At 51.8% G+C, this 26843-nt stretch overlaps 1 protein-coding gene across 10 annotated transcripts in view; it reads right to left on the bottom strand.

Annotated features, from left to right (window-relative positions):
• STARD9 (StAR related lipid transfer domain containing 9) overlaps positions 1–26843 on the bottom strand; it is a 126928-nt gene that overhangs the window by 20026 nt on the left and 80059 nt on the right. For 5 of the 10 annotated variants that reach the window (XM_062205741.1, XM_062205740.1, XM_062205738.1 and 2 more), the window contains 13 exons: positions 25817–25894; positions 25360–25431; positions 25021–25200; positions 21185–21236; positions 20075–20212; positions 19378–19472; positions 19151–19254; positions 13755–13945; positions 12844–13282; positions 1486–11505; positions 1114–1311; positions 521–704; positions 54–191 (listed from right to left, as the gene is read on the bottom strand). In XM_062205741.1, coding sequence (XP_062061725.1) covers positions 54–191; positions 521–704; positions 1114–1311; positions 1486–11505; positions 12844–13282; positions 13755–13945; positions 19151–19254; positions 19378–19472; positions 20075–20212; positions 21185–21236; positions 25021–25200; positions 25360–25431; positions 25817–25894 — 11889 coding nt within the window. Of the gene's footprint in view, positions 1–53; positions 192–520; positions 705–1113; positions 1312–1485; positions 11506–12843; positions 13283–13754; positions 13946–19150; positions 19255–19377; positions 19473–20074; positions 20213–21184; positions 21237–25020; positions 25201–25359; positions 25432–25816; positions 25895–26843 lie in introns of those variants that run through there. The other 5 variants (XM_062205747.1, XM_062205739.1, XM_062205742.1 and 2 more) reach the window with 4 other exon arrangements.

Raw genomic sequence — 26843 nt, 5'->3', positions numbered from 1 at the left:
AGTCCCTCTCAGTTGTCCTGGCCCTGGCTCACTCCCAGCCTCTGCCTACTCACCACACTCTCCGGGGACTGCAGCTGGCCTGCCAGAGCTGGGCTGCTGTTGTAGCCAGAGGTCATGCCAGAGGAGACGCTTCCATTGGAGCTGGAGCACAAGGAGCTGGAATTGGCCTGTGTGTGTAGTTTTACCTCTTCCTGGCAAAGACATCATCAGTAGCCTCAGATGCGCCCTCACTACTCACCCAGTCCCAGTCCCATTTCCCTGCCTGGGCTTCCCTTCCCCATGCTTCCCCACACCCGATTATACGCCACAGCCTCGTCCGGCCACACTCCGGCCTGGGGACAGCAGTTGGTCTGATGAGGATGCAGAAAGAAAACCCAGTTTTGAGCTGGCACCAGAGGTCCCACATCTCCCTCCCGTGTTGTATCCCAAGACTCAGGGGCGGTCACAGTGAAGGCTGCGCCAGCCTGAGTTCTGCCCAGGCTCCCACACATGCCCAAGCCTCCACCACCCTATTCCGCACCCTCAGAAGCTGGGAAACAATCTGCTGGCGGATTCGCAACTTCTCCTGTTCAGTGCGCTCCCGCAGTCGGGCCCGGGCCCGGGCAATCTCCACCTTGGCCTCCTCGCGGGCCCGCTGGTACTCTTGCAGCATCAGCTCTATGTCCGAGGGCAGGTGAGCAGCCCGGGATGCTGACTCTGGGCTCCTGGGGAAGACCACAGGGTGAAAACCTGCTGTCTAACACAGTGGGGAGGTGAGAGCCCTAGTCGCCCTCTCCAGGCTAGCACCACACCATCTTCCAGGAGGACCCATCCTCTCTGTGCCCACATGGTCTTGACGTTTGGTACTACATCCCCAGGAGATGTGCCGAACTGAGGACAAGCCATTCCGGGCCCCAGACCTGTAGACCCGCACAGCGTGTCAGAACCCTCACCTGTCCTATGACTTCCCCCTGGCCCTCTCCCCACTTCAGCTTCTCATGTGCCCCCATCTCCCACCTGCACCCCCACTTGCCCAGTCACCAAGAACCCTCCAGGATACGAGGACGGCAGGCTCTGCCGCCCACCATCCTCTCGCAAACCCTGCCTTCTTGCAGGGCTCTGGTCGCGCCGTACCTGGTGGTCTCCACCACGTCCTTCCTCAGTCGCTGCAGGTATTCTCGGCGCCTGCTGGGCAAGTCCAGGTCCTGTGGGGGGAGACCCCTGCTGGGCAGGAGGCTCAGCTGTTTCTGGGGGCTGAGGCTCCATGCCCGGCGGAAACTCTGCAGTCGGTTAGCGCGCTCTCTCCTCAGGGTGTCGATGGTTTCTTTTTGCCTGAGAGAAGATGGGATTCATTCACCGGACCTGGCCCTGAATGCCCTTCACCGTGGTCTCTGACCCCCGGAGGATCCCAAACGCACGAGGGCAGAGAGGAAGGTAGTGGCTTTCTCAGGCTCTTTCCTCCCAGCCGGATCCCTGCCCTCCCGACTCCAGGCTGGGGCCCCTCACCGAGCGTGGAGCTTCTCCCAGGTGGACGTGACGGGGCCATCAGGAGCAAGCGCCTCCCCGCTCCCACTCTGCAGCACCTGCAGCAGAGCATCCGCCTCTCCGAAGCCATGGTGCAGCTTTGCTTCCGTGAGTTCCACGCTGAGTGAGACGCTCTGGGTTCCAACCTGCAGGGGGATCTGCTCCCTCTGGGACCACTCAGGAGTCTGGCTCCGATCGTCAGGAGGCTGTGGGGGCCCCTGCCCCTGTTCTCCAGAGCTGAGATCACAACTGGCCCCCAGGTCCTCAGCCGCCCCCAGCCCCCCAGGAGAGCCGTCTTGAACCCCACACCAGTTACTAAATTTGTTATGCACTGGCAGGTCCCCCAGGTTGTGATGCTGGGGCTCAAGAGCCACACACATCTGAGAACTGGGGTGCAACAGCTCCTCAGGTTGGCAGACCGGAAGTGGGCCCAAGGCGGGACCTTGGAGCCCCACAGGACCCCTCAACACAGAGACAGGGCAGGAGCTGAGGTGCTGGAGGCCTCCGCATGAAGAGATGGCAGCCGGAGTGGGGTGTAGTTCTACTAAAGGTGTTGGAGCCTCACCCCCACTTCCTGGCCTGCTCTGCCACTGATTTGGCCCCGTATCGCTCAGCGGGCCATGCTCTGGAGAAGCCACCGCCTCAGGAACAAAGTGGACAGCCCACCTCTGGCTCTCGTGCCTCGGCGGTGGTGCCGGCAGCCTGCTTGGGATCCTGATGGCGGTCGGGGGCTGAAGCTGTTGAGGGGGCTGCTCTAAGAAACCAACTTGCAGTTTTGAGCTCTGCTGTGAGCTGCACAAGGAGTTCGACTCAAGGAATAACCTCCCCTCACTCCTTTCTAGGGAACTTGTACCTTCCCCCGGAGCCTCAACTCTCTGCAAACCACCCGATTCATCAGCAGGTTGGAAATAATTATCTATTGGAGGCCTTGGGGCACCAACAGGAAGGTCTGGGCTGGAGCCAAGCCTCTGGTGGCTTTCAAGAAGAGGAGCTGGGGGGGCTGTAGCAGCCAATGAGCCTAGACGGAGACCCAACTCTTGGGTGCTGGCGCTAAGGGTGAGGATAGGGGAAGAAGCTCTATCGACCAACAAGGCATTCACAGGGCTCAGCGTCTGCACCCCGGGCTCCCCGGTGGACTCTGAAGTACTGGGGAAGAGCCCTGGCAACTGAGAGATGACCAGGCTGGGGCTGCGGACAACCACACAAGATCCCTTTGGCTGGGCGCTGGGCGGCAGGGAAGCATCCAGAGGCCCCGAGGAGCTCGCAGAAGGCAGGTCCTGCCCCAGGGGTGCTTTCTGAAACCTCAAGTGGGATGAGGGCCCCGGAGGGCTCTGGGGCCTTTCATGGGTACTTTCTTCCTGAAGATCTGGGGGCCCTGACGTTTCTCCCGTCCCCTCCTCCTGAAGTGGTCCTGAGACATCTCTTCTTTCTGGAAACACGGTTGAGACCTCTGAGCCCAGGACATCAAGGATCATATTGGTTTCCTTAAGTTTGGCCTCTTGGACCTGCAGGCACAGAGCGGGTAAGGCCAGGTCAGTCTGGCTGCCCTTATCTAGAGTGGTCTGAGTAGAGCCATCCATCATTGGTGCCTGTGAGGGCTTTTCCAGGGGGTCCTTCTTGGCATCGTGTTGCCTGTTGGTCACACTTGGCTGGGAGAGGCTCCTGAGCAGCTCTGAGGTACTGTGGAGCAGCTGTGAGAGGTGCAGAGAGAGGTTGTGCATCCTGGTCCAGGCAGAGAGATCAGAGGCCGACACCGCACTGGCTCCAGGCTGAGCAGAGGTGAGGTCCGCACGGCTCCAGGGGCACCTGCAGCCCACAGTCTGTGTGCTCTGCTCAAAGGTGTTTACCCCGGCCTGTCCCCCAGGGCAGCCTGCCTCTGGCGTACACAGCAGGAGCGTCTCATCCACTGGCCCTACAGCACTTCCCTCGGCCAAGGGGCGCTCGTGCCTCAGGCAGCCTGCTTTGTCAGGGAGGTCCTTGAACTGAGGTCTCTCGTCAGGATCCAAAGTAGCGGGCGCTGCTGCAGGACCAGTCGGGACATGCGGCTCCCCCACATCAAATGAGGAACTCCATGCTTTGCAGGCCTCATCTGAACCTTGGGCATTCTCAGTGCTGTTCTGTGAGCCCAACAGAGCCAGGGTTTTGGCACAGGGGCAGAGGTGGGAGTGGGATGATGAGTCCTGGTCTTCCGAACCATTGTCCACGCTGGAGCACTGAGCCACGTTTGATGACGTCAGGCCCTGGGATTTCTGGCTGCAAGAGCCATCGATCACACTGCCAAGCACATATTGCTTCCAGCCAATGCACACAGGCCCCTCTGGACACTGTGGCAGGACACAGGGGTTGATCTCACTGGAGCCAGAGTGTAACATGCCTTTGTTCACCTCAGAGTGCCAATTCCCTGGCCTAACCTGCACACTCAGCTTCTCCGCCTTTCCCTGCTGGGCCTGTTCCAAAGTACCAGACATCCAGCTGGTCACAGTTGGCATGCAAGAGGCAGTGGAAGTTGGAAAAGGCAGGGTGGGAGGTGCCAGGGGCCTGTGATCAGCAGGGCTGTCAGCCACACTGGATGGGGACTTCTGATCACGGTGCTCAGCCTTCAGGGATGTTCTCGCCACTGACTTTTCTGAGAAACAACCCCCGAGATGAGGGTTCAACAACCTGTTGACTTCCTGTGTATCTTGGTCTACAGAGGAGGAAGGCTCCACACTCAAGTTAAGCTCCTGAAGGGATCGAGAGGAGCTGACCACAGAGAACTGTGGTCTGGGGGAGGACTTGGAGTGTTTGTGGCCAGAAAAGACTGCAATCACAGGAAGTGAGCACCTGTGGTGAGCGGCCGGCTCTAGTGTTTCACTTTGTCCCAAGTTTGGCGAGAACAAGCTGGATACAGGAGACTCGGTCACAGCCACCTCCTTTCTCGCAGTCTCTCTAATCTGACAGCCATCCGAGCCACCGTCACCTGGAGGTGTGGGACTCTCACCACTACCTAAAGCCTGGTCTCTCTGCTGCTCCTCCTCCTCCCAGGGACTTTCAACCCGAGGGCTGCAGACAAGTTCTAACCTTGTCACAAACTTGACTTGGGGATTCAAGAAACTCTGATCCCCCGCCTCAATGGAAAGTTGTGTTTTTTCTGAAAGGCATCTGGCAGTACTTTCTAAACATCCATTGTGTGGCTCTTCCACCAGCTCACTAACAGAGTCCTCACTTACACTCAGGGGGTGTGGTCCCCACGTTGTTGGAGCTGGTATGGAATGAGACACCTGTGTGTTCTGGCTACCTACAGAGTTATCCTGAAACTTCCCGGGAGGCTCAGGGAACTGGGCAGTGCTAAGTTCTACGGGGCCTTTCTTCTCAGCAAGCTTTTTCTCCGGATCCCTCATTGACCTTGAACTTCCATCAGCAGCTGTACGGCTAAAGGAACCTGTCCTCACCTCAGGGACAGAAGGTGACCCGTCACCCCGAGCTGGACGTAAGGTGGCAGTTGTAGTCGAGGGCTCCAGAGGGCTGCTGCCTGCTGGCCTGAGTTCCATGTTCATGCTTTTGGGCTCAAGGCCATGGGCCAAGAGCACTTCAGATTCCCTGTAAGAGTTCTGTCCTTTCTCATCCATTTCACAGGCCCTAGAACGCAGTGCGCAGGGTGGGTGAATAGTACGCAGACCGGCCTTAGAAGTCCTCCTCCCTGGGTCTCCGTCTCTGTAACACAGAGAAGAGGAGGAAGGGGAGGCACAGACAAGAACAGCAACGGGCTGAGCATTGCACAGTTGTCGGCAAAGACTTCTGCTCTCTTCTGGCCCTTTAGGTGAGCTGAGAGTCCTGCTGCGTCCGGTGCTGCCTGAGAAAACAAGGCGATCTAAAGTCCCCTTGGGGTATCTACGCGGGGCCTCCTCCCTTACTCCCCCAGGACCTGGGCTAGGTCTTTGATCCGGCAACAGAGGAGGCTTGGGATGTTTCTTGCCAGCCATGAAGGCTTGTGTCAGCCCAGACCCAATATACTCCCTCGGCTCCACACACTGCTGTGTGGGAGCTTCTAGCTCAGCCCTCCTCAGGGCTCCGGGAAGAACAGGATGCTCTTTGGGACTGGCCCTCCCTTCTAACCCAGGGGAAGATTCAGGGTATTGGACATGGCCTTGCTTAGGCCCTAAGAGACCTGCAGAATTCTGCGTATCACAGCTCACAGACTGATTTACAAGATGGGCTGTTTGTCCTCCCCGTACAGTCCCCAACAAGTTACCTGAGAGTCCTCCATAGGCACAATCTACAGTTCTAGGCTCCTGGCGCTCTGGGCTGCTGCCCTGACTGCCAGGAGGCATGCCCTCCACAGTCTCCCAGGCAGCTAAGCGACTCTGTCTGCGCAGAATCACTCCAGAACCATCACAAGGGGCCTGAGAAGGTAAGGCAACAGCTACTTTCTCTGGTGCCTCCTCCTCGTTGCCTTCCACAGCTGTTGAAGAAAGAAAACTGCCTGAGGCCAAAGGGTCAGCAGAGGTAGGTGCTCTGGCTCCTGGCTTTTTCTTTCCACGTTCAGAACTAGACTGACCCACACACGGCGTTCCTGCTCCCAGGAGGCGTTTCAGCTCTCTGGCACTGGCAGCAGGGGCAGCAGGAGAGGAAGCCTGGGAGGGATGGCGCCACCCTGTGTCAGAGTGCGTGTTCAGCAGAGGGTGAAACTTGCCTGCAGCAGTGGGCGTGGTCTGGCCTTGCCTCTCGTCTGCAGATGGAGATGATACACAAAATCCCTGTGTTTCATCCTCACTCCCGGTCCTGCCTGACACCAGATGATCCGTTTGCTTCTGGTGAGGTCCGCCAGTGGCCCCTGAAGGGGAGTCGGGTAAAGCTTCGTGGTAAGGTAGGGCAGTCTGCTCAGCCACAAAGTCACTGAGCGGCTTTCTCTGGGCCTTGGCCTGTCTGATTTCCTCCAAGATAGCCAGGCACATGGATGCATGGACAGAAGGCTCCAACAGCCTGGGCTCGGGATTAGGCACTCTAGGCAGGGAAGCAGGTGCTGGGAACACGTCACTGCTAAGTTCGGTATCCTCAGCCTCCTTCCCTGCCTTCTGTCTTGCCTTCCTGCCTTGGTCATTATCATCTTCTAAGGGGAAGTGAACCCTTTTTTCCAACAGCCTAGAGACCCTGTTCAAAGTACTGGTTCTCAGTTCTTTTTGTACAGGTGCTTCGGTCTCAGAATCAAGACCTTCCCTGGCATTCAAACCCATCGAGGTGGCTCTGAGGTTCCCTTCTTGGTCCTGGGGGCTGACGCTTGCTGATACCTTGTCCTCTGTCCCCAGGGGGATAATCTCTGGTGCACCAGACTGACCAAGAGACCCCATGGCCATGGACACTGCAGACCTACAACAAGCAGTGATTTCCACAGAGGAGCCTCCTCTACCATCTCCCTCAGGGCTGTGGATTCTAGTCTCTCCATTACGGTCCTGATGCCCTGGTACCAAGGGAGTGTCATGAATGTCCAAGGTTGTGAGATCCAGCATATCCAAAGAGGCGCCTACAGTTGCAGGGGTATGGAGATGGTGTCTCGGCAGCCTTGGAGAAATCAAGGACAAGGTATTACTCAAGCCTTGGTGAGTAGGAGCCGAGGTGAAGTCTGTCTGGCTCAGTAACGGGCAAACAGTCTCTGGGCTGAAAAATGTGCCCATACAAAGACGGCATGGACCAGCAAGTTTCTGAACTAATGAGACCATTTTACTCTCTTCTTGTAAGTTGCCACCTCTTTGCATAGCCATCACCTCAACTCTATCTTGAGCTTTTGGCTCTTCTTGCTTGGATCTACTCATGTGGCTGGAAATCTGGCTTTCCCTAAAGTCTGCCACCGTCTTTAATTCCTTCCCCAAGCCCCAGAGCTGCTCACTGGGGCTCACTGATGCTTTCACTGGCTTGACACTCTCAGGAGACCTCTGAGGCCCAGGCTGTAATGGCACAGCTTTAGCCAGTGCTGTCATTCTCCTTGGGTGACAACAAGTATTGGTGGATTCCTTGTGAGCTGGGCACGTCCCTGAAGAATCACATGTGTCCCTGGTAGGTGGGTCTAGTTCGGCTGGGTGGGTGTGTTCTCTCACTAATTTACTCTCTTGTACATGTTCCCATGACTTGAAGGGGTTCACAGTAGTTTTCTGGGCCTGGGGATCATTCCCAGCGCTACTGTTCATGTCGACATCTCCAGCTTCGTTATCACTGAAGATCACATCACCCGTCTGTCTGGGAGAAGGCGGCTGGTCCTCGAAGGTCCAAGGGTTTCCAGGACCGCCTGTCCTCAGGACATGGTCAGCTTTCTCCTGGTCCTGGAACACAAACTCCTCACTGACTCCTGGCGTGTGGGAAGCATGAAGCTGCTTATTCTGCTTGGATCCAATTTCTAATATGCTGTCTTCCAACTGCATTACACTTCTAATTAGCCTAGCCATCTCATCAGCGTTACTAATCCTTTTCTTCCTGCCCTTTCCCGAAGGTTCTTCTTTAGGGTTTAACATTTCTTGTCCAGGGCCCTTGTACGCACTGGGATTTCTTTCCTGAGAGCATGTAGCTGACTGGCATCTGTCATAAATACATTCCGTCCCTCGAAGCTTCATCTCTTCTGTGCTGTCTTCGGGATGAAGAGTTTTTCCTAGCAGTCCAGTTTCATTCTCCCCTTCCCACTTGCGGGGTAAGCTCTCATCCGGCCCCGCTATCACTGGGCTGTTTCCTCTATAATGCAGCATTCTGGACTCGAAAGAATCACCGCTCTCCCCTGGCCTGCCCTTCTTAAGTTCTAATCTGGTGGTTTTATAGATGAAGTCAATCCGGGCCCCAGAGGAAAGCTGTCTGCTCCTGTCCTGGCCCTGGGCCTGTCTCGGGACTGAAGTCTGACCCTGCTCTTCCTCACCTGTCTCAGATTCGCAAATGAGGAGTAAAGGCTTCCCAGAGCCAGAGCTGCCTGAGGAACCATCACCACAGGACTGGGCAGCAGCCTCTTCTCCCTCATGATAGAAAATTCCAACTTGGTTTTCGTATTCACGTTCTCCTGTGCTGCTAGAAGGGATAGCATGTCTGTCCTCAGCAACAAAAAAATAAACTGAATTTGCATTACTGCTTTCTTCTTGACTATTTCCAGGGCATTTCGCTAATTCCCTGATAACTTCCCTGGCATTCAGATCGACTGGCTTCTCGGCTACGCCCTGCCAAGCTGCGGCCATCTTGGGACACTGCTTCTGTAACAGCACTGGCAAATTATTCCCAGAATAAGCATTCCGGAGGGCTTGGCGGTCGCGGCCCAAGCCCCAGGCCTCCCTGGGGGGCGGGGAAGGCGCCCTCACCTCTCTGTAGGCTGGGGTCTCTAAGGCGGTCTCGGTCAGCGCATCCCTGCTTTTGGTTACATAGAACGTTTCCAAGGGAGGCGGCTGCAGGGAGGACGGCAGTGGAGTCCAGGGAGCGGAGTGCAGGACCAGCTCTGGGCCAGAGGAGAAGGCAAAGGACACGTCTGTTTGTCTGGCAACCACTTCCTGAGCGCTCTCCTGGCGCCCTGCCTTCTCGGCCTGCAGGAAGCTGTGGCTGCCCTGACTAAACTGCTCGGACTGGACTACGCTAGTTGTCCTGAGAGGAGTCCAGCTGTGGGACCAGTGGTCTGCTTTGGTGGCTATGGTGAGGTGATTACGACAGACATTCTTCCGGAAGAAATACCCATGAGAGGAAGCCATCAACCCTGATTTCCTGCTAGCCTGAAAGCATTCTTTTAAATGGTTCTGTGTGACTTCGTATGCTTCTGTCGTGCAATTCGGTATCTTGTTCTCTGTTGCAAAGACCTGTGCCTTCGTAGACCCGGAAGCCAGTGATTCTAAGTCTGCTGAGTAAGTTTCGTTGTAACTCACCTCTTTCTCACTAGTGCTAAAGAAATCTGATGTACTCTCTAATTTGGTATTCAAACTGTCCTGTTCTTTCTCTGCTCTTAAATGCCTAATTTTGGATGGATGGATTGGAAAGCTGCCGCAATTCAGATCGCTGGATACCCCAGAACCAGTTGCCAATACAGTATCTCCTCCTGTGCCACTAGCCTCTGCCAGGGAAGCAGAGTCTTCCCCAAGGCAGGGCAAAGCGGCCCTGGGTTCTCCTATGGCTTCAAAAACGGGATGAGAGAGTTCAAGGAGGTACTTTTGCTGAAGGGCAGCCCAGTCTCTTTCCGAGGTGCTGCCTACATAAGTGAAAGAGGCAGCAGAGGCAGCCAGCACGCTGGAGACACTGGAGTTCTGGGATGCTTCCGAGTTGCCCTGCTGGGTCACGTCGGGGATGTCTCTATCCTGAAAAATACCTTCGGCTCTTGTTTGAAGCAGCTTTTGTCCTCCCCAGAGAGCGAGCTTGGATGTGTCCGAAGTAGAGGTTGTATACACATTTCTCACATCGCAGGGTTGATCGGTACTGCCTTGGGAAAGTGTAGAGCTGCGTGGGAAGACTGTTCCTGTACCTGATGACTTTAGTTCTTCAATGTTGAGCCAGTATCCAGGCCTCTCCCCACCACAGGGCTGAACCTCCTGTGCATCAGGACTTGGACATAAAGAACCCACTATTTCTTGGGGGCTGTTGGGACTGATCTTGGAGTCGCAGGAAAACCAGGAATCCATTGACACCAGTGGGCTCTCTCTTGAAACCTGTACGCCTTGGAGAGAGTTGGCTCGTTCAGAGTAACTTGCTTCTACTTCGGACTCAGGCTGCTCACAGCGGGGTTGAAACTGAGGATCTCGGCGAAATGAACTGCTCACTGGCAGGATGGTGCCCAGCCTCGCTCCTGTCTGGTGGTTGATGGGGCCAAGCCTGCACATTGCCTCCTGCTCCAGCACAGGCAGACTGGAGTTCTGCAGGCGCCAGAAGGTTTCCGTGGGCATCTCATTAGCTGAAGCAAGGAGAGGCTCTTTTTGCTCATCTTCCCCTAATTCTTCCTCAGCATCAATCAGGCTATCCAAGGAAAAGCTCCTCTGTGACTGGGCAAGTAGGCCACTGTCTGAGGACACCATGGTGAAGTCCCTCCCAGTGGCTTTAGTTCTGGTCCTGGGGTGACCATGGTCATTGGTTGGCTGATTGTTCCGTGGACTGTCTTTTGAGCCTTGGTACTCTTTCTCAGCCAGTGAGTCCTCAGATATTTGGCTGTCATCACTTTCCGAGTTCTCTATCCCTGGGAGATTCCACTTGTTCCCCTGAGGGTCCTCTGCCTTTAGTGGCGCTGTCAGGGCTTTGGCACAGACACAGGAGAGAGAATCCGCTGAGTAACTGCTATCTGTGTCCGAAAAGCCATTGTCTTTTTCTCTTGCATTATCCACTGCTGGGCTGGAGTCTGTGAGTGGGGCCACCGTGTCTGGGTCCGCTGCACCATGTTGTCTCTTTGACAGCCTGCCATGAAGCAAGTGAGAGGATGTTCTGGCAATGTCTTTGACCCTAGCCACCAGTATCTTCTGATGCCTTTTAGATGCCCTGCTTGGAAAAGATGGTTTGGATTCTGCACGATAAGGCTTGGCTGCCTTTCCACGCCCAGCTGCCTGTTTGGGTCCATGGGGACACAGAGAACCTCCCTTATCAGGCTTGTGGGTCCCAAGGTTCTCTTCTTTTTGCCACTCAGCTTTTGCGTGCTCAGGATTTGCCAGTTCCTTCATCTTTCTGGTCATGGTAGGTGTGTGGGTCTTTGGTTCATTCCTTGGCTTTAGCTTGTTAACTGATTGGCTCAGAGAGGCTAAGCCTTGGGCCACTATCTCACTGGGCTTACCCACTCTCTCCATTTCAACAGACTGGGGGCTCACAGTGATGCGTGTGCCTGGAGTCGGGGCTACCTTCCTGGCCAAGGCTCCTCTCGTTGCGAAGAATTGCTGCTGGCCCGAGAAACGGATTCTGTTCTTGTGGAGACGTGCTGTTCTTGGAAGATAAGAAGCAGCCTTGGGAAATTGTGCTTCTGATGGGGCTTTCACTAATGCTTGGTGAGTAGGGTCAGGCATAGGTGGTAACATGGTGGAGAGATCCCACTTCCAGAAAACACTGTGGAGACAAGGAAAGCTATCTCAGAAGAAGTTAGAGGTTCCTGTAGGCTTCAGGGTCAGAGAACAGCTTTATGGGTACAAAATAGAATCACGGGCTCGGAGAGGCCCTGGGTGCACTGTGTTCCTTTATTTCTTTACCTTATAAATACTTTGAATTGAATTGAAAAACACCTTTAGGGAAAACCTCCAGGTAGATGATATGAGGGACAGAGGAACAATGTAAATGATACCGTAAGAAATGCAACAGACAAACCTGTGAAGTGGCTCATTCTACAGAAGCTGACCTGCTTTTAATAATAAACCAATGATATGAAGATGTAAAGTATGAATAATGACGAAAAGAAACTTAGAAGACATCATCACAAGCAGAGTGTAAACATTACTTGGATCTTGATTTGAAAAACCAACTGAAAGGTATTTTTGAGGCAATTAGAAAACTTTGAACATGACCTAGGTTTTTGATCATATCAGGTGAATTTTAATTTTGATAGATGTGATAAAGACATCACAATTATAAGAATACCTGTATTTTTTTTTTAAAGATGGACATACCTAAGGATGTGCGATTCAAGTAACATGAAGTCTAGGACTGCTCTAAAATACTTCACCAAATGGAGAGTCCGGGAGATAAAGCAAGTGTGGTAAATCCTGCTAACTGCTGAATGTGGGTGATATGTGTGTGTTTGACATTTTCATAACACAAAGTTTAAAAAAGCTGCCTTATACTCTAAAGACCCAAGAGGTGAGCAAACATAGCAGCAACAGACATTAAGTGTGAAGTTCCTACGCAAAAGGCCTGGGCTACGTCCCCAAGACACACAGAGGTAAAAAGACACAGGATGTATGCCGAGGAGTTTGGGAGGTAACTTACCTCCCCTTAACTGCATGCAAGGAAGAGCCCAACTTGAACTTGGGAATCAGAAAGAGAGCTCACTCACCAGGCAGGAAGTAGGGTCAGGAGGCTTCCTTGTTAGGGGAGGTCAGGGAGGGAGAAGGAAGCAGCCTATAAGAACACAGCAGTCCGATTTCTGGCCTGATGTGGACAGTCAGGGTTTAAGAGACTTAAAAATGAGGTTGAGATCCTTACCCTTCAAGATAGCAACAAAGCACAAGCGCTGCTATTCTGAAGGAGAACAGAGAAGCCTGAATCTGAGAGCATACACAGAGAAAGAAGAAAACACAGAAGGGGAGAAAAGGTAATGCAGAAGAGAGGTGCAAACGTCTTCCCATTTCACGAACTGGACAAACTGGGACACTGAGGAATGACAAACACCGCCTGTGTGACAAGGCCGCAAACATCAGCCAAGCGCACCCAGGTGACAACCACTGGCTGTACCTGGGAAGCTGAGGTAAACGCTGGCTGCAGAGCTTTCGTAGGCTCAAAACACTGCAACTTGCTGGTTTGTTTCTACGATGAGGCCCAGGGACTGTGGCACCAGACCTGGGGATCTGGCACGAGGACTCCTGGGTGCCGTCATCCTGGAGCCGGCACGGTGCCCAGAGTTGCTCCGCTCTCCGCTGGGCCTCCAGAACCCTTTGTTTCTTGATGACCCTCGCCAGCTGCAATGGGATCTTTCTTCGCCGAATGTTCCGCCCTGTGGCCCAAAGAGCGTGTGTCCGCGGGAGCTGCTTCCGGCTTCGGACCCGTGGGGATGACCGAGTTTCAAGATCCGCCACAGAGGCCTCACGTTCTTTCTCGGGCCCACGGTCTTCTTGCTGCTGCTGCTGCTGCTGCAAGCCACTCAGCCAGGTCTCTCTGAGCAGCCACTGCTGGCCTAAGAACCAAAAATACCAGGGGAGAAGGTCAGGACCTCCTTTCCTGCCTGTGGCTGACTGGACTCAGGCCCCTCCAGCTACAGCTACACCTGCGTGGAATCAAAGGGCTGGCCAGGGTGACATGGCAGGATAAAGGCCGCAGGGCCCCCTCACTGCAGGGGGAAATAAATGAACACCTCCAGGCCTCAGCACAGCTAAGGCCCATGATGGACAGGCAGTACAGCATGGGCAAATGTGTCAGGGAGGCGGGACAGGAGGCTCATCATGCCCAGCGGCCATCAGGAAGTTAAGCTTCCTTCTTCCTGCTTCCAGGCCTCCTTGTAAGAGCCTCTAGTCTCTAAGAAGGGAGAGAATGCCCAATACCAAAGATTCCGCCTTATCACAAAGAAAACAAAGAGAATGCGGAAGACTGGGAAGCACGGAATGAAGAAACTGGAAGACAGGCGTGCACCTGTAATGGTGAGCACCTACCGCCTTTAACCTGCTGGCTGAAGCGAGCCTGGCCAAGTTCCAGTTCCTTCTCAGCTCTCCTCCGTCCTGCTAGGATCTGTTGTCTCAACGTCTCCACGTAACACCGCTGCTGCCGAGTCTGGGCCCTGTGGGACGTCGCTCCACACTTCAGCAGCTGGTGGTCCTCGCCACACTGCTCTTCCAAGGCTGTCCTGTCACAGAAGGGGCTGGGGTTACCCAAGGGGAAGTAAAAACCAAGCTCAGGACAAACCGGTGGCCGTCTAAGTCCCTCTGAGACAGTCCTGAATTCAACAAGGCAGAACAGGCTTTGGACTTCTGGCAACTGGGGACAAACAAGCATCGTGTCACAGGCAGCTCATGACATCACAGGGCAGGAGGGGAAACAGTGATCGGTCTAGCAAATTCTTAGATCTGTGGGTTTAACAGAAACACACATTCATTTTCATTAAGGAAAATCACCAGCAAAGTGAGGTAGATGTCTCGAAAGATATTTGAAAAGATTTTGGCTACATAAAGAAGCTTTATCTTTAAAACAACAAAAACAAAAAACTATCTGCTAAAAATCAGCTGGAAGGGCAGACGTTTGGTCTAGCAATTAAGATACAGCTGGGGGACACCTGCATCCCATTGCAGGGTGTCAGGGTTCACATGCTGGATCTGCTCCCAATTCTAGGTAACTACTAATGTATACTCAGAGGGGCAGCAGGTGACAGCTCAAGAGCTTGGGTGCCTGCTACCCACACGGGAGACCCGGACGGAGCTCCTGGCTCCCAGCTTTAGCCTGGCCCACTGCAGGTATCTGGGGAGTGAACCAGCTGATGGGAACCCTTTGTCTGTCTGCCTCATAAATACAGACACGCAGACATAGTAGATTAGTAATAGACAGCTGCTGGGCATGCTGCGAGGAAGGGAAACCGTGCAAACGGAAACTCCTCTCACGTGCTCGGTGATTACCACACGGCTCTTCCCCGACACAGGAATCCTCTGCGATCCGGGGGTAAAGCAGCAGCCGATGCAAACAAGAACTTGCCTGCACACCACGCTTGTGTGTGGGACAGGAGACCGAGCAGACTTGGTCTCCACTCGGGAGCCTTTCTCAGCGAAAGAAGGAGTGCACAAGTTTTAGACTCTCCATACCTTTCAGAGAGATACGGTGAAGGGCTTACAGGTGAAATACATCCTGAATTTGTTTAGTTCCAGCAGAGAAGAGTGAGGGAAAATGAGCGTGGACATACATGAGATAGTATTAGCTGCAAGTTGATCATCTGTGTTGTACCTGGATTTTTTAATAGAAAGTTCAGAGAATTCCACGTCGCAGTCACACTGGATCAGCAGGTTCCTGCCTGACTGTGGACGAGCTAGAGGCTTCCTCTGGATACCGACAGCCTCCTCTCCCTAACTGCTGACCTCTCCCTGGGGTCACACGTGGTCTTCTACGCAAGGACCTCAAATGCTGTTTCTGTGGGGTATCTTCATCACTACCATTCAGCCTGCTAAAGGAGTTCACTGCGGCGATGCTCCAGGGAGGGCACGGAACGGAGTGGCCGAGAGGAGGCAGATTCTGACAGAGGCTTACAACAAGAGGCAGCCAGCATCAGGCCAGCTTCTCCCAGCCTCCTGCCCTTACTCCACTCCCTAGACATCATGACTGCGGGGTCTGGAGAGACTTGCTTATTGATCCAACCCTGGAACCAGAGTTCAGGCAGTATGAGCCATGTTCTCTAAAAACTTACTCCTTTTAGGAGATTCACTGCTTCTTGGAACAGAATGAACTCAGAGTATCACAGCAGATACCACAGTCTGGGGGTCAAATCTGGCCTGCTGCATGTTTTTGTAAATAAGGTTTTACTGGGACACGGCCATACCCATTTGTCTATGTGCTGTGTCGGGCTGCTTTTATGCCACACTAGCAAAGCTGAGCGAGAGTGCTCACAAGGCCCAGAAAGCCCCAAATACCATCGGGTGCTTTACAGAAAAAGTTTGCGCCCTTGCCTTAGAAGAAATTAAGATTTCATAAAGCAGCCTTAGGACAGTGAAGGACAGGCGATTGGAACAGATTGTGTGGAGCCGACACGCAGTCTTTCCCCCTGGGAAGGAGGCTGAGAAGTGATTCGGCCTGCAATGTGTCCAGGGACTAGGACAGGCCCCAGATACTTGAGCAAGTAGTTCAGGGGAAGACTGGCACTGACTGCCAAGCACACACAGGGGAGCTTTCACAGGAGGAAAGGTACCCTCTATCACGTGGGAGGCAGAAGGCAAAGGATAACAACTGGAAGAGAAAAGCAGCTAATGCCAAATACAAAAAGCAGTTAATGGAAATATTCTAAACATATAATTTTATGTACATGCCTGCATTACTGCCCCAGATTTGTCTGATCGTAGAAACGGCTAACAAACATGAGCCTATCAGGAGGCCTGAAACAAACCCAGTTAAGATCCACAGACCACCAGACACAGGGGCAGGGAGAAGATCTTTTTTCTGAATACCCTGGGACTACACAGTTACTCCTCTGGCTGTCTCCCCAACCCTACGATTAACAATTTGCTTCTCCTGAGAAGACAGTCTCTCTGTCCTTCCCCTGGGAAAGCACTAACAGGACCTACAAGGAGAGCCTGTGTGGAGCCATCAGTACAGGCAGTATGTTCACCTGAGATGCCCACATACCTTGTCAGATGGAATAACTCTTTTGCTAAGTGGATCTGTCAAGTTCCCAGAAAGTAGGTTAAAAAGAAAATTCCAACCTTCTGCCACATGTCTGGGCATGTTGCCAAAGCAAATCTGCAGTGGCCTGCCAGCCAAGGGACCGCTGTCTCTGTCAGATACTGCCCTTCAGCTTCAGTGGCTCCCACATCCCCCAGCGGCTGTTTGGTCACCTGCTGGTCAGGATTCCACTGTGCCCCCCTTCCTCTCACAGCCCCCTCTGCAGATGCAGCAGCCACCGCTTACCAAGGAGGCAGCGGTGGTGGCAGCACCAGGGTCTCCCAGGTTAAGCCCTCTAAATTCCAAAGGGGAAAATACCAAGAACATACACAGATTTCAAGGACAAACCCTCTCTGGTCTAGATCATGTTGCAAGGAGAACAGGAGGGAAGAATGGCCAATTTCCTCTGGCTCTGGTGACAGCTCTGGCTTTGTGTGCTCCCAATACATGCTCCTCCAGAGAGATCAATGAGTGAAGAAGGCCTAGGAACAGGGGAGGCTTTGTAGGCAAGCCCATTCAAGAGCAGACAGACGGACTCCCATGCAGAGACAGCCACAAATCAAGACGGAATCTCACTGAAAACCTGAATTTATGTGTTCCTCTCCCAGGTCCTTTTGCTCGGTCACAGCCTCAAGCCCCACACCACACCACCTCTACCTCTACCAGGGGCTGCCCAAGAGATGCTGGCTGTGGAGACTGGGCAGGGCCAGTCCAGCCTGCAGGCTCCTGGAACTTGGTGATTTGGAACAGTAGACAGGATGCCTCTCTGAATGAAAAGGCACACACACTCCTTGTGTTTCTGAAAGGTCCCGTCAGCGCCCATGGGTCTAGGAAGTCCGAAGAAGACTTTTAAAAGGCAAAGGATGGTCGAGACGACAGGGCAAGAAAGGGGAAGGGAGGCAGCCTTCGGGCGGCTCCTCTCAGGGCCTCCCAGCAGTAGCGGCTGTGAGGTCTGTCAGCTGTGTACATCTACACGCGCTCCTTCAATCCTTAGCATTAGGATTCCTGGGGAAGAGAAGGCAATGCGTTCCTTTCAAGGTGAGGCAACAGGGCCAGAGGTTCGACGACTTGCTGAAGGTCACACACTTTTATGTGGCAGAGCCAAGGTATGAGCCAGTTTTTGTCCAACTCCAATATGTCTCTTCCACAGCCACGGCTCTTTGAGCTACAGCGTTGTTCTCTGAAAACCTCTGAGCCCTGGGAAAAACAGATCTTTGATGTGTCTTCTCAACAGAGACTCTACCTAAACAAGACTCCCTTTGTCACTTCACTACAAAAAAAGGGAGGGCCACTCTGACAAAACAAGAGCGCCGGACTCAGTTCTGAACCCCACTGTGATACTCGACTCCGGGTCACCTCTCACACCGTGGAGCTCCCAGGCACTTACCGCCGGGATCACCTGCTCTCAGCAGCTCCCCTGTGACGGCCTGCCTGCCCTTGTTCCCTGAAACACAGTACTTCTTTTTTTTTTTTTTTTTTTTTGACAGGCAGAGTGGACAGTGAGAGAGAGACAGAGAGAAAGGTCTTCCTTTTGCCGTTGGTTCACCCTCCAATGGCCGCCGCGGTAGCGCGCTGCGGCCTGCGCACCACGCTGATCCGATGGCAGGAGCCAGGTGCTTATCCTGGTCTCCCATGGGGTGCAGAGCCCAAGCACCTGGGCCATCCTCCACTGCACTCCCTGGCCACAGCAGAGAGCTGGCCTGGAAGAGGGGCAACCGGGACAGGATCGGTGCCCTGACCGGGACTAGAACCCGGTGTGCCGGCGCCGTAAGGCGGAGGATTAGCCTGTTGAGCCACGGCGCCGGCGTGAAACACAGTACTTCTGTATCCAACACCCTCACCACCATCGGGCCCAATACTGCCTTCGCTGGCCACTGGATGCCACTGGCTCGAGGAAGGAGCAGCTGGAACCCACTGAAGGGACCATGAGGCCACCATAACCCTACTGAGAACCCTGTGTTCAAGGTGACACCAGCGACCTCACAGATGTCACATGATTTTTCTACAGGAAGCCCCTAAGGCACTTTCAGTTACAGGGACAGAGAAAGTCCCAGTACCAAACTCACAGGCATTGAGGTCTGGGAAGAAAAATGGACGAAATACAAATGTGAAGTAGAAAAGCAGTTAGCATCAATCACAGTGAAACTCTACTTCAACATCGCACAGTCAATGCGGATAAAGTGGACACTGGAGGGTAGAACCCCAAGACATTTTCATTTTGCTTTTGTAGCTCCTACCCCTCTTATGCATAGCTCTGGATTCTTGGCATCAGAGAAAAAGAATTCTGATTCACGCCATTTTTAAAAACACAGAGGAGGCTGCCATTTCTGGAAGCTAAGTGACATATCCTAAAAGCTCCCACTTAGGTGGGCCAGAATTTAAACAGGCAAACAGGGAGTTCAGTTAGGAGCAGCTATCTGCAAATACTTCACAGGAATGTCAAGTGACACACCTCTTTCAGTAATGAAGAAAGCTGAAAAACCAAAGAGAAAACGAACAAGGGGCGAGACTACTGCTGGGCCAACCGCAAGCTCAGCAGCTGGTCTGGCCTCTTCCAAGCACCTGCCCAGCTTGTTCCAGACCAGGGCTCATTTAGTCCTTGGCTACTGCACTAATCACCACTCTGTTCCACGTTCTCACAGATTAATAAGCAACTCCAGTAGGGTGCACCTGAGTATGAACAACCATTTCTCACCTTTGCTTCCAAAGCAAAGGGCAGAGACCCAGCCGGGAGGCAGTGACATCTCCATCCAAGTCCAGCCATTCCAAAGAGTCGCTGCCACCCACAGGCTCTCCGACCTGCACCAAGGAAGAAGGCCCAGAAGACTGCTGTCAGTATTCCCGGCCCAACAGAACCAGACAAGGCTCGAGCTTCTCTCCCACAAGGAGGAAGAGCAAGGCCAGCAGCAACCTGGAACTCACAGCTGCGCTGACCTGCCGGCGCTGCCTCAGGACAGCGGCTTCCGCTGGGTGGTTGAATCGGAACTTCCGGGCTTTTCCCAGGGTTATGACAGCTCCTGTGGCACAGAGACAAATGGGAACGTAACCAGCAGATCAAGCTTGGAGAACATACAAGCGCAGGGCATTCTCCTGAGAGACAAAGTCATGCCCTGAAGTTTACAATTCGGCCGAGTTGATAAGATATGTATTAATTATGTAACTCATGCTATAGGTATTGTACCAATAAAATAAGAAAAGCTCTAGCACTTCGAAGAAAAGCAAAGTGAGTTCCAGGTAGAATAGAAGCTTCACGGGAGATGCAAAATTTAAGGTCAGTTTCAACTAACAGATAGAATTTGAATTGATAGAGAATAGTAGTGATAGTGGTAGTTATTATGGTAATATGTCCTTACTAAGTGCCAAGAATATTGTTAAAACTCTTACATAGATAAGATTCATTCAATCCGCATAATGATCCTATTATACCCATTTTACAGGTGAGGAAACTGAGGCTCAGGGACTTTTCCAAGACCACAGAGCTAACACACACAAGAACAAACTTGAGGGAGTTATTCTCCACTCTGGGGCCCTGAAATTGGGATCTGTTAATGGGAAGATGATCACTGGAACTGGCCCATGATTCATCCTGGCATACACAGCGCTGTTCATAAAGTCCTACCTTGAGTCAGACGACAGGAGGCAGTGACCTCCCGGCCATTGACCGTGCAGCGGGCCCCCTGGACAGGCCGGAGAACGACTACCCCACAGGCACTGGTGATAGTACAATGATCTCTCTCAATCCACTGACCCTGTAGGACTACAGAAGAGGTGGTGATCACTTGGGTGTGGGGACAATTCAGCGAAACACCCCCTCCATTCTTTCGATGAGATCAGAATCCAGAAATCCCCTCAACATCTGGGTCTCCTCCTATCATGTCCCAGACCCAAAATCCAGCAGCAGAAAGAAAAGCAAACCCTTAATACTTTAAAGAGTCCCTTCTTCTCAGAGCACCATCAGATTGCTCTCAAGAAACATTTCAGGGGCCGGCGCTGTGGTACAGCGGGTTAAAGCTCTGGCCTGAAGTGCCGGCATCTCATATGGGCGCCGGTTCTAGTCCTGGCTGCCCCTCTTCCGATCCAGCTCTCTGCTATGGCCTGGGAAAGCAGTGGAAGATGGCTCAAGTCCTTGGGCCCCTGCTCCCATGTGGGAGACCCAGAAGAAGCTCCTGACTCCTGGCTTCGGATTGGCGCAGCTCCAGCCGTGTGGCCATCTGGGGAGTGAGGCAGCGGATGGAAGACCTCTTTCTCTGTCTCTACCTCTCTCTGTAACTCTGTTTTCCAAATAAAATAAATCTTTAAAAAAGAAATAATAAATAAAATAATTTTTTCTTGACAGGCAAAGTTAGACAGTAAGAGAGACAGACAGCAAGAAAGGTCTTCCTTTTTGCCGTTGGTTCACCCCCCAAATGGCTGCTGCGGCCGGCGCACCATGCTGATCCGAAGCCAGGAGCCAGGTGCTTCTCCTGGTCTCCCATGGGGTGCAGGGCCCAAGGACTTGGGCCATCCTCCACTGCACTCCCGGGCCACAGCAGAGAGCCGGACTGGAAGAGGAACAACCGGGACAGAATCCGGCGCCCCAACTGGGACTAGAACCTGGTGTGCCAGCGCCACACGCAGAGGAATAGCCTAGTGAGCCACGGTGCCAGCAATAAATCTTTAAAAAAGAAAAAGAAACATTTCAGGGACCAGTATCTGCCACACTGTTGGATCCTCATGCTCCATCACTTACCAATGTCCTGTTCCTGATCTGAGTCGATCCTTCCAATTTTTGTTGTCCCTTCCTAAAAATAAACAAAACAAAAAAAAAAAACCAGAATGCCATTTTAATGAGATCATGTGCTTATCCACATGTGACTATAGCACTACCTTCCCATCACCATCCCAGACCCTTTTCTGTACCACTGCCTAACTCTTGTCCAAGCTGACCTGACCCTCCTCAGCCGAGGAAGCCTCTGACAAGAGACAGACCAAAAACCATATGTGTATATATATGTGCACACATGTATGTATGTATACACACACATATATGTATACACACACGCAAATATATGTATACATACACACACACATACACAAAGCAGCGCCAGCTGTTTACAAAGCCCAACCTGAGGAAGTTATCACACAAATACAGCTTTTCCCCAAGGGGCTAAGATTAGTGTGGGCAAGTTTAATCCAGTAAGTCTCAAATAGACAAATATTTTATGAGGATTTATAGAAACAGAATTTTTACCTTCTCAGTCCACAGATGAAGTTTAATAATACCAGATCCTAAGAAGGGCAAAGTATATACAGGACAAAAGCACTTTGAGAATCAAAAGAACTAGAAGAGTATGAGAGAGGAGAAGGAAACTGTAGTTAGTGCAAATGCATCACTAGGTTAGCAGAGCACAAGGCCTACTGGTCCCCAGATGACACTAAATCTGTTTCAGATCACAAAGCTCTGTGTGGGTCAAGTGGCAGCATGGCAACAGAGATGCTACGTTCTAGATGTAACTTTATCATTCAGTAAATAACCAATCTGAGTGCTTTATAAACATGCTAGTTAATCCCTTAGCCACTCAAAATATAGACACCTAGGGGTGGGAGGGCACATATGGGGGGGAAGAACCACTATAATCCAAAAGTTGTACCTATGAAATTTATATTTATCAAATAAAAGCTTTCTATAAAAAATAGACATCACTGTCTTTTACACCAGGAATTTGAAGCTAATAGAGGAAAAACTGCCCAAGAAATTTGCTTACTAATTAGGAGACTTATTCCTAGAAGTTAAGCTTCCTAGGTCCTAAGCTCATATTTTTCCAACCTCACCATACCACTTCTCCAGTAACTGATATGTTCAGAGTGACTACAGTTCCCCTATAGAGGGAGAGAGCCCTTAACTGTCCCAAAAATAGCTTGTGAGGAGGAAGAATCCTGGTTAGTAACAGACGAGGCTGTAGCCTTACTGCCTACGGTCTCCCTCTAATCCTCCTGCCTGCATACAAACCAACAGGCAGAGCCCAGCCTTCTGTGCTGAAGCGGGACCAATGAGACTCAGTAAGCATCAATGGATGCAGCCTCCACTACACAGTGAAACAGAACCAGAGGGCAGTCCAGGGGTAGGAGGTCAAAACCTTTAACGTGGGTCCAGGAGCAGCCCTGATGATAAGGAACACTCCTTACAAAAGGATAAAGGCCACAGCATATCACAGCTCCTGTATTGATAGAGCAGAAACTACCAGCCAAAGTGATGGCCTCTCAGATCACAAGGACCTGAGCTTATGCCTGTATTAGCTGCCTACTGTGCCCTCTTATGCAAGGAGAGTTAGTGACATAGAAGCCATTCTCAAGATGAAATGTAGGGAATCAGTAACCTGTTTTTCCCAAACTTCCCTCTGCCCCTTTCCCAAGCAAGGGAATTTTCAAGGTGAGCCACAGGAAAATAGCTTCCAGGGTATTGCCAGAGAAAAAGGTCCAAGTTGGCAAAGTAAATAACAATACAGAGAGGAGCAGGCATTGTAGGGCAGCAGGTTAACACACTGCTTGGGACCTTCAAATCCTGACTACAGCATCTGGGAAGGCAACGTATGACAGCCCAAGCATTTGGGTTCTTGTCACTCATGTGGGAAACCCAGACGGAGTTCCTGCCTCCTGCCTTCAGCCTGGCCCAGCCTAACTGTTGTAGGCATTTGGAGAGTGAACCAGAGGACTCTCTCGCTCTCTCCTACACTCTCCCTCCTTTTTAGACTCTGTATTCCAAATAAACAACTTGTTTTTTAAGATTTATTTATTTGAAAGGCAGGGTTACAGAGAGGCAGAGGCAGAGACATAGAAGTGTTCCATCTGCCAGTTGATACCAAAAATGGCCACAACAGCCAGAGCAGGGCCAATCCGAAGCCAGGAGCTTCTTCTGGGTCTCCCACGTGGGTGCAGGAGCCCAAACACTTGGGCCATCTTCCACAGCTTTCCCAGGCCATAGCAGAGAGCTGGATCGGAAATGGAGCAGCCGGGACTAGAACTGGTGTCCATATAGGATGCCAGCACTGCAGGCATCAGCTTTACCCACTTTGCCACAGTGCCAGCCCCACAAACTTTTCTTTAAGATACACAGAATACAGGAAAGCCTGGCTAAGAACTGGGCTAAAACTTCATCAGTCAAGCCTACTGGAAATGACACAAGGAGGCACCAAAACCCTCCCTGTGCACTGCCCAAGCAAAGCCAGCCTCCCTGTAGTGAGACGAGGTCACCCCTTTGCTCCAAGCACCTGGCTCAGTCTAATAGTCCTGCTGTTAACCTGCTGGCGCTGCCCTACTTGTCTACTGTTTGACTTCTAGGTTCACCTGCCCACTCTACAGCCAATGAACAACTCAGATCAGTTCTACCCAAATACTGACCATTGCCATCAACCTGGTCTCTTTCTGCCCCCCAACTCCATCCTGTGATTTTTAATTTGGAAGAATATTTTGGTATTCAAATTTGTTGCTAAGGTAAAAGCAGACAGCCACTTCTGCCCAAGGCATTTCATTTGAGATAATTTGTGCCCAGTGTACCAGCAAATAAGCTCCTTTAACTTTGAGAGGCTCAGTCTCTGACAAGTTCCCCAAGGGCTTATTCTACGAACACGGATGAGCTCTGCTGATGTCTAACTTCTGCATGGTAGCAGTAGGTGTCTAATTTCTCCAGGGATAACAGCAGCATTACATACCCCCCATAAACTTTCTGTTCCTTTTAAACACCAGCTGGGGACAATTATGATCATGGAAATTGGGTTTTCTGTGAGCCCTGGGATGTTGGCCAGGTGAAGCATGTTCTGCCCTCCACAGGAACTGTCCTCCCATGGCCGGGCACACCTGATGACAGGATATGGGGCTATCTACCATGGGCCACCGACTCCCAAAGCTGCTTCATTTGGAAGTGATGGCTTGGCTTCCAGGTAACAAAAAGCCGGTTGAGGGCCTTATCTCCATGCAGTTTTTCTAAATAGAATGTGTCATCCCTCCACCCACCGTCACTTCAACTCTTTGGCTCCTCCTTCATGCTGTAAGCTTTATCTACTTTCTCTCTCTTCTTTTGCAGGTAAATGTAGCAATGAAAAAGTGAGAGGTGCATTTTTAAGATTAACTTGTGGGCTAAAGGAAGTTGAGGACGTATCAGAATTCTTAACTCTTTTGAATTCTCCCTTCAGAATCTGAGCAGTCTGTACTTGTACTGTTCGAAGCACAGCTGTGTTCTGAGGTTAGGATTTCACTCTCCATGACTGCACCCTTGTGCTTCAGGAAGCCAGAAACAAACGTATGAGAAATATCATTCTTACTTTAAAATGAGGGAATTAAGGCACAGAGAACAGAAGCTATGTAAGAGCAACAGCAGCAGTTGAAAAACAGATGACTGCTCTGATTTCCAGTCTTCTGCTTAATACAAAAACAGAATGCATCACAATTTGTCAACTAGACCAGTTTTCTGACAGCAAACTTGTGGCATCTACTCTAATTCATGGAAACATGGCTGCTGCCATGGCTCCTCCGTCCTTGATCCCTGCAGCCAGTGGCTTAGGAAGAATGAGGGTCCACCAGTGTCCTCACCTTGAGGTGATAGAGCACGACACCTGTGCTGAGCACGTCGTCCTCCAAGGCCATCAGGTGCGGCAGGTTTGAGTCGATGACTACCCCAGCCCTCCTCCTGTTGATGTCCACACTGTAGTGTTCCATGAGGGCCTGCCAATCATTCCACTTCTCAGCCCAGTCTTTTGTCAGCTGGTCTATCTGAGGAGGTAGAGGAGGAGGTGATCTTAGACACGGTGTGGGGAGCCAACGAGGTCAGAGGTCACCCTGACCTGTTTCCCTGCCAAAGGAGCAGTCCCAGCCCCAGAATAATGAAAGGAGATCACATCGGCTCCCGGGGTGCTATGAAGCACAACCCACCTTCACTTCACTTTGGATAACCAGCTCCTTCAGATTTTCATCGCTTTCACTGTGTAACCAGTGGAAGTTCCTCTGCACAGAGATAGAAGGACATATGCTTTGATATTTTCCTGGTCTGAACTTCAGGTATGACTCCCTTGTACTCATGAAAGAAGATAAGATACAGATGAAGCAAAGACTTTACCATTAAAATCAGGTGTCCAAGTATTTGGGGTCATACCGATACAAGGAAGAAAAAGCTTTTCTGGAAGGCCCCATTTTCCATATCTGCCTGCACACAGATTCTCTTTGGACAAGATGCAGCAAGAGGAGGCCCACCCTCTCTGAAGCCACACACAGAAATCAAAGCAATCCTGCTTCTGCTCCACGAGTGTCGCACGGAGCAGGAAGGCTCAGACTCTAATCAGCAGCAAAGAGGTTCAGGTGGAGAATGGGAAAGTTCTGATTGCTGGTATACCAGTTCAAAGCTCAGCAGCATGGCTTTCAGTCTCTCAATCTCTTCCCTGAGTTCTCGGATGAGCTTTATGTTCGCATCCTGAAATACAGAGCACTCGGTCACCACTGGTTGACAGGCATCACTATAAGCAATTAAATACGAAGCTGGTTGACATGCAACACCACACACAATTAACTAGGAAGAAGTGCATTACACCTTTAGGATAACTTCTAGAGCAGCTGTTCTCAAAATGCGGTGCCAGGAGCAGTAGTAGTAACTCCACCGAAGCACTTGTTAGGAATGAAAATTTTGGACACACCCCAGACATACTAAATCAGCAACGCTTGAGGGCTGGCATCCAATTGTGTTAACAAACTTTCCAGGTGATACTTAAATAAAAGTTTAAGCCAGCACCGCGGCTCACTAGTCTAATCCTCCGCCTGCGGCGCTGGCACCCCGGATTCTAGTCCCGGTTGGGGCGCCGGATTCTATCCCGGTTGCCCCTCTTCCAGTCCAGCTCTCTGCTGTGGCCCGGGAGTGCAGTGGAGGATGGCCCAGGTCCTTGGGCCCTGCACCCCATGGGAGACCAGGAGGAAGCACCTGGCTCCTGGCTTTGGATCAGCACAGCATGCCGGCTGCAACGCGCCAGCCATAGTAGCCACTTGGGGGGTGAACCAACAGAAAAAGGAAGACCTTTCTCTCTGTCTGTCTCTAACTCTGCCTGTCACAAAAAGAAAAGAAAAAAGAAAAGTTTAAGAATCATGGCCTTAGGGCAGGAGGTCAGGCAGGTAACACAAATTCCACAGTATGTACAGATAATAGGTGCTAATCTCTCTATTTTTTAAAAAAGATTTTTTATTTATTTGAGTGGCACAGTTACAGACAGAGAAAGAGAGAGACACACAGAAAGAGGTCTTCCATCTGTTGGTTCACTCCAAAGCCAAGAGGTTCTTTCAGGTCTCACAAATGACTGCAGGGGCCCAAGGACTCGGGTCATCTTCCACTGCTTTCCCAGGCCATTAGCAGAGAGCTGGATTTTAAGAGGAGC

The sequence above is a fragment of the Lepus europaeus genome, chromosome 11 (assembly GCF_033115175.1).
Source record: "Lepus europaeus isolate LE1 chromosome 11, mLepTim1.pri, whole genome shotgun sequence".
NCBI classification, from domain to species: domain Eukaryota; kingdom Metazoa; phylum Chordata; class Mammalia; order Lagomorpha; family Leporidae; genus Lepus; species Lepus europaeus.
This window is presented reverse-complemented; position numbering and strand designations above follow the sequence as displayed.